This window comes from Epinephelus moara, unplaced genomic scaffold (assembly GCF_006386435.1).
Source record: "Epinephelus moara isolate mb unplaced genomic scaffold, YSFRI_EMoa_1.0 scaffold277, whole genome shotgun sequence".
NCBI lineage: Eukaryota > Metazoa > Chordata > Actinopteri > Perciformes > Serranidae > Epinephelus > Epinephelus moara.
In genome coordinates, this window is record NW_026080394.1 from 1 (window position 1) to 7,804 (window position 7,804).

A 7,804-nucleotide genomic window follows, 5' to 3' on the forward strand; every position below is an offset into this window, starting at 1 on the left:
CTTTCACTCACTGGTCTTCATCTGCGCAATTTGTTCAGCTCCGACAGTCAGTGAAGATTAAAACCTCAAAGGATCTTAATGTATCGTTATTAATTGAATTATTAATGACTCCATATTTACACTTTATTAATTAAGGTACAAAGTAAGGGAAAGGCCTTCCCTTAATTCTGTAGTGATACATTTATTTCAGTCCTTAAATATTTCCACTCATTTGTCCCTAACCTGTGAGAGTCTGTTAAATAAGAATCTGAATGTCACTGAACTGAGCCTCAGAAACATGTTTCAGTTGTTTAAGTTAAGAAGAAATTTAAAAACCCTTAAAATAAGGAATAAGATGAAGATGAAAGATAATTAAACACAGATCATTAATAATTAATGAAGAGTCACTCCATCATTACAGAGGCACGTGAGTTCACATCTTCATCTTGTTTCCAATAAAAAAATATTTCCCATTAGATATTAAACTGGTTCAACTGGTGTGTGTGTGTGTGTGTGTGTGTGTGTGTGTGTGTGTGTGTGTGTGTGTGTGTGTGTGTGGAGGAGGAGACCTGGAGGGTTGGACCTGCAGCAGCAGGAGGAGGAGGAGGAGGATCCCATCAGTCCGCAGGTCATCATCACCTCCTCCTCCTCCGCCTCACTAACACTCTGCTTCTCTCTGCTCCTCCTGGCCCGGCTCGGCTCAGCTCGGCTCGGACCAGGACACACACACCCTTATACACGTACACACACACAGACGGACAGACCGAGGAGGACAGGAGCAGGAGAGCGCGGGAGAGCAGGAGCGGGACCTGCAGGATCCGGGTTCCGGCTGCGGGCTCCCGTCATGCTGGGCACGGTGAAGATGGAAGGGCACGAGGCTCCGGACTGGAGCGGATACTACAGCGAGGAGGTCGGTCACACTCTGCCCGCTTTAGCGCTGCTTTCACAGGCACTGTGAGGGTCCGAGACCCGGGTCACACCGCTCCGGATCAGGTCCTGACAAATCCAGATCAAACCTGGGATCAGTTTGTGACGTTAAGAGAGAGAAGTTCTTTTATTTAACTCAAACTTTATTTTATTTTCAAAAAGTGGAGATACAATTCAAATAGGTTTGAGACATGAAACTTTGATACTGTGCTGGTATGTCTGTACTGTAATAATAGTAATAATAATTATAATTACAATAATAAATCTGTTTATTTCTTTTATTTAGAAAAAAGTAAAAAAAAAAAAAAGTCTGAGCGTGAAAGTGACAATTATATTTAATGTTGCGGGAGTTCTGCGCGTGATGGACCGATCACAGATCAGATCTTTACATTTATCACAACCTGTGTTTCTCAGTCAGTTTCTTTTGATATTATTATGTTGGATTAAGTTTTATTTCAGCCGGAAGTCACATTTAAAAAGTCGAAATAATAAAACGCTGTAAAATGAATCTGACAGGTTATAAACTTCACCTCATGTAGACACTTATTCTGGTCCCATAAATCACATTAAAGATCATAAATAAATAAATAAATAAGGTCAGAGCTGAGAGCTGCAGAGAAATTAAATTATGCTATTAAATACAATGAAATACATTTTAATTTGAAGCGATATGTAACATATCCTTATAAAAATAAATGAGCTGAATACAAACCATAAGTCAAACTCATATTTTGGACCCCTGTCATATGCAGATTAAATTTTCACTCTATATTGTGTGTAAAATTACTATTGTATGACAGGTTATTAGTGACGTGTAAACGGACAATAATCACCTGATAATAAAGTTAATTATCTTATTGGATTATTTGACAGCTCGGCCGCTATGAAATCTGTGCTGAGCTTTAATTATTATATAAATGCTTAATATCATATATTATAAGAACCATCTGCACTAGATGTGTGTAAAGTGACTGATCAGTGAAACTTAATTTGATAAAAAATAAAAATCACCTGAATTTTTTTTGATTTGATGTATTGATCTGATCTGATTTGATAAATCTGATGTAAATTCAGCTCGTGAATCTGCAGGTTGTTGCTATTAATCAGCTCGCTTTGTTATTCAATATCAATTATCATCAATATGATAAACTTCATGTGTCATATTACTGTTTATATTCTGATTTTAATGTTGTACTGTTGAAATATTTAAAGTCCGTCAGTGCGGAGAAACAGCAGCGAGCAGGTCAAATTCAAAAATCCCCCAAAACGGGATTTAATATTGTAGAAATTCAAACGTAATTTAGTATTTTTCTTATATATGCTATGTACATTTATTATTATATTGAATATAAAACGTGTTCATAAATATTAAATGTGGTCAAACAGCTGTCTGTCTGTGTGAGCTGGTCTCAGATCAGCTAAAATGGTCAAAAGATGAAAACTTGTCCACTAAAGTGAAACTTGGACATTAAAATAACGGTTTGACAGATTTAAAGTAATAATAAACAATCGCAATTATAATTAATAGATTATTTTATTTCATGTTTCAGTTTTAAATGTAGCCTAAATGATTAAACTGATTGATAACTGTTTATGATAAAGCGCTGTGTATTAATTTGTCCATTAATGGTGATGTAATCAGTTATTGATTTAATTTAAGGGGATCAATTATGGATTAATTAATTTGATGTATTAAGTGTTTGAAAAACAACTAAAATCGAAGAATTAATTTAAATCTAAAAATCATCTTCTATCGGTTTTTGTTTGTTTTGTTGTTCTGAGGTTAATAAAGGGTTAATTAAGGAGGCCCCTTGTAATCCCTTAATAACATCTTAGGTTGATAATTAGGGGAAAAGTCATGAACACCTTAAAATCTACTTAACTTGTTAATGACAAGCTTTTCAAATTAAAGCTTTGGGTTTCATCTTTTCGAGTTCAGGTTTATTTTTGCATCAGTGATGGGTATTTCTTTTTTTGGAAGAGTGATTTCTGTGAACTCTTTGTTTCCTTCAGATAAAAACTGAAGCAGTTTTATTGACGTTGATCGGAAGATTTGAATTTGTCGTCACAGCATAAAATGACTCCACTGATCAATCAGATGTAAAAAAAAAAAAAAAAAAAAAGGGGAAAAAAGAAACAGAAATAAATCAATAAATAAAATGTGCATTTGTCAATTTGATAACTCATTGTTAGCTGTGCCTGTGCTGGTAGTCTGGCTCAATCTGGACCAGATCAGGACCAGATCAGGACTGGATCATTAACCTGGACAAAACTGGAAGATTAAATTAAAGCAGAAAAACCTAAACATTTTCATTTTAGATCAGACTGAAGAGATAAACTCATCTCTGCTGGTCTGTCGGGACTTGAACTGGTTTCATTTTAACTGTCTGGTTCTGGTCTCTCTGGGGATGTATTCTCCAGTGGCAGGTCGGTGGGATAGGTTCTGGTCTAACTGGTTCTGGTATAACTAGTTCTGGTCTAACTAGTTCTTGTGTATCTGGTTCTGGTCTCTCTGCAGGTGTACTCTCCAATGAGAGGTGGTTAGATGGGTTCTGGTCTAACTGGTTCTGGTTCTGGTCTAACTGGTCTGTCTCTGGTCTCTCTGCAGGTGTATTCTCCAATGACAGGCGGTGGAATGGGTTCTGGTCTCGGGATGGGCTCCATGTCGGGCTACATGTCCAGCAGTGGGACCACGTCAGGCTCCTTCAACATGTCATACAGTGGGACTGGTCTGAGCCCCGCCCCGGTTGGGGGAATGGGTGGCCCAGCCCCAGCGGCCATGTCGGGTTTGGGAGGGGGTGTAGCCTCAATGGGCGGGACTCTGAGCCCATCCAGTATGAGCTCGGTGTCGGCCCAACAGGCCTCAATGGGTCTGAACCCGTATGGGGGCATGAGTCCCACCATGAGTCCCGGCATGGCCTACGGTGGTGGTGGGCTGAACCGTGGCCGTGACAACAAGGCGTTCCGACGGAGCTACCCGCACGCCAAACCCCCCTACTCGTATATCTCACTGATCACCATGGCGATCCAGCAGGCGCCCAGCAAGATGCTGACGCTGAGCGAGATCTACCAATGGATCATGGACCTGTTCCCGTATTACCGGCAGAACCAGCAGCGCTGGCAGAACTCCATTCGGCACTCGCTGTCCTTCAACGACTGCTTCGTTAAGGTGTCGCGCTCGCCGGACAAACCGGGGAAGGGCTCATATTGGACCCTGCACCCGGACTCCGGGAACATGTTCGAGAACGGCTGCTACCTGCGCCGCCAGAAGAGGTTCAAGTGCGAGAAGAAGATGTCGACAAAATCGGACGGCAGGAAGGAGCAGGGGGGAGGAGGGGGAGGAGCATCTCCCTCTGGGGACTCCATCAAACCTCCAGGGCTCCTGGACTCCTCCTCCCTGCCCTCCTCCAGCCAGACGACCTCGCCTCCCGGTCTGGACCTGCGGGGAGGCGTCGGCGGGGCCTCGGACCTGAAGGTGTCTAGCTCCCAGCTGCTGTCCTCCCTATCGTTACCCCCCCACTCCATGGCGCATGAGTCCCAGCTGCACCTCAAAGGTGACCCCCACTACTCCTTCAACCACCCGTTCTCCATCAATAATTTAATGTCGTCCTCAGAGCAGCAGCACAAACTGGACCTGAAGGCCTACGAGGCGCTGCAGTACTCCTCCTACGGCGCTGGGGGGGCCTCCGGCCTCGGGGGGAGGACCATGGAGCCTCTGGAGGCATCCTACTACCAGGGGGTGTATCCCAGACCGCTCCTCAACACTTCGTAGTACCCGCTGCACTTCCTGTTTGGACTCTTACTCTCTGCATGCAGCCGTTCTGGACTTCCTGTCTGACTGTGATGATCGACTCTGCTGCTGCTGGTCTGAACTCCTGCACTGTGACCAAACCAGGACACTAAGAGACACGTTCAAACTGATCCCAGGTCTGTTTTCTCCTTTTACACACAGAGTCACAAACAACTAGAGCTCATGTTTCAAAGGTTCACAGTCCAGCAGTCACACGCCGCACTGCTGCAGCAGGTTCCCTCATGATAGCGGTTTCCACCCAACAGTAGTCGGGACCCCAACAGGTCTTTGAACTCAACAGGGTCCAACAGGAGAGTTAAAAAAAACACTGTTCCAGGTTAAAAAAAACCCATCTGAACATAAATAAATATCCAGTATTCATTCTATGGCAATAATATAAAACAGGTTTTAGACGGAGACAGAAACTGGTTTGTTGGTACTAGTTGGTTTACTGGATGTATTTCAGCCTCCGAGTGACTCCAGAGCTTCAAGTTTAATATGAGAGTCAAGAACTGTTCACAGACCAGAACTCAGTCGAAAGACTGCAACTTGACTATCAATTGGTTTTTGGTAATTTGATTTCAAATTAAAAAGGGGCCAGACATCCCAACCTGAGTCAGGATCCCCAAAAAATCCCTACCTGGGGTTCTGGAGTCCAGAAGCCCCTACGTATCCAAACCTGAGGGTCTGGACCCCCCTACAGATTCCTACCTGTGGGGCTGCACTCCCAAAAAATCCCATCCTGAGGGTCTGGACTCTGGAACCCCCTACATATCCAAACTTGAGCGCCTGGACCCCCCACCAAATTTCAACCTGAGATTCTGGACTCCAGAACCCCCTACATATTAAAACCTGAGGGTCTGGATCCCCCTACAGATCACTACCTGTGGGTCGGGACCCCCAAAAAAATCCCAACCTGAGGGTCTGGACTTTGGAACACCCTTCATATCCAAACCTGAGGGTCTGGACCCCCCAACAGATCCTGGCCTGTGGGTCCAGACCCCCAACAAAGGGGTCTGTGTTGGGTCTTCTGAAGTCACTTCACAAAGTTTAAGATCTCTTTCCTGCAGGCCACTAACACAACTCCAGCTCCCATGATGCACTGCACACTGATGCTGTACATTAGATCTCACAGTGACTGAATGAAGCAGTTTGATTCTCTCTGCTCTCTCTGACATGTTCGTATTTACACTGCATGATTTTATTTTGGCGGGGCTTTGGGCTTTCCTGCTGATCAGACTGAGTTCACTTTAAAGATATTTAAATATTAAGTTAATGAAAGAAAAATAAATTCAAATAAAACAACCCGTCGTCCTCGTCACAGATGCTTTTATTATGTTCTTTTATTTATGTTTACATGAGCATGAGGAAGAAAAACTTTCATAAAGAAGATGGCGACATGGTTTGTGTGACAGAATCATGTTTACAGTGTCATTAACACCCCGAGGCCCCTCAGAGGGCCCCGGCCCACAGGTCAAAGGTCACCTGTTGATGATGAGGTTGCGACGCTGACAGATTATTGTAATAATATAATTTTTTTTGATCAGGATTTATTTCTCCCATGACCTCGTCGGTTCTCAGCTGACCTCCTGAGGGGTCGCGACCCTCAGAGTGAGAAACCCACACAGATAAAAAGGCCTCTCATTTAAAGGGTCAGTTCACTCAAACATTCTCCGGCCTCGCTGTTTGTCATCGTCTGTATCCGGGCAGATTTTTAATCGCTTTCCCACCATTTGGTCTGTACATGTATTTTTTTTTTTTTTTCAGTGATGTTTTTGCATCAATGAAAAGAGGCCTTAAAACATAAAATACAAACTTCATGAGGAAATAAAGACAAAAAATAATTTTAGCTGAATTATTTTCTGTCTTCATTATTTTGAATTAAAACAAACAGATTATATTGATTAATAAGGTCCACGTGTGTCTGTCTTGGTGTAATATATGATACAAATAATTGAAAACATCAGTTCTCTAAAAGGAAAAACAGCGACATTTATCAGAAACTTAATAAATAAATTGAATAAAAACAATTTAAATATTTTGTATGAATAAATGAACACAAAATATTTGAATTCTGAGTTAGTATTTTAATTTTCTGGACTTTAAAGGGTCAGAATAAATAATATTTTACGAGCTGATTTTCACTCCTGAAATTTTGTTGAGAATCATTGATGGTAAAAATAATTAAATGTTTAGTCAGTGAACTGGAAAAAAATAAATCTTATCGGTGACTTTTGTGACTCATGAACATCGTTTATTTGGGAAAATTAATCATTTATTTGAATTAAAAGAAAATAAATTATTTGTCAGAGATGAAACATAAAAGTTGTTTAAAAGAAATTCTTGATTTGAGAACTACAGATTTGGAGACTCTTTGTTTGGTGACTCTCACTGTGTGTGTAAAAGGAGAAACTACTTCCTGTTGGGTGTATTTAAATCGCAGCTCTTCTGTCCATCACTGATTATTGATTATTAATTATTATTCCTACCATGTGCATGAATGAAGTGGGAGGTCTTCTTCTTCTTCTTCTTCTCTTCTCTGGAAAAAAAGCGGCTGACAGACTTCCTCCTCCTCCTCTTCCTCTTCATCAGGTTGTTGTGTGTTTGTCGGTTTTTGACTCTGCTGCATGGTCTTCATCATCATCATCTTCTTCATTTCCATGTTCTTCTTCCTCATGTGCTTTTCCTCTTCATGTTCTTCATCTTCTTCTTCATGTTCTTGTTCTTCTTCACGTTCTTAACTTATTCTGTCATTTTCAAATAAAGCAAAGAAACATTGATTGATTTGTTGTTGATTATTGATTATTGATTGTGCTCGGGTCACAGCTGAACTTCACTTTACACTTTTATCATTTAAAAAAGACGTGTCTCATCACATCAGTTATCTTTAATTAAGCACTTTACTGTCTGATAATGAAAACCTTGTATCTCGGAAACGTAAAACACGTCAGTTCATCTAAAGAATTCAATATCAACACATTCATCTGGACAAACGTGGTTTGGACTGATTAATAAAAGTGATCAGAGTTATTGATCAGTAGTAGGTTAATGATTATTTTTAGTTTCATCAGCCACAACCTGGCAACCCAAAGTTCTCCTTGTTAACGG

The 7,804-nt window shown here is 41.3% G+C and overlaps 1 protein-coding gene across 1 annotated transcript; it reads left to right on the plus strand.

The window, feature by feature from the left end:
* The first annotated feature begins 502 nt into the window (after nt 1–502).
* Nucleotides 503–7,190, plus strand: foxa1 (forkhead box A1). The gene is made up of 2 exons (XM_050039745.1): nt 503–889; nt 3,515–7,190. Exons 1-2 carry the CDS (start codon nt 824–826, stop codon nt 4,676–4,678), a joined length of 1,230 nt encoding a protein of 409 aa, XP_049895702.1. The 5' UTR covers nt 503–823; the 3' UTR covers nt 4,679–7,190.
* The last annotated feature ends 614 nt before the right edge of the window (nt 7,191–7,804 follow it).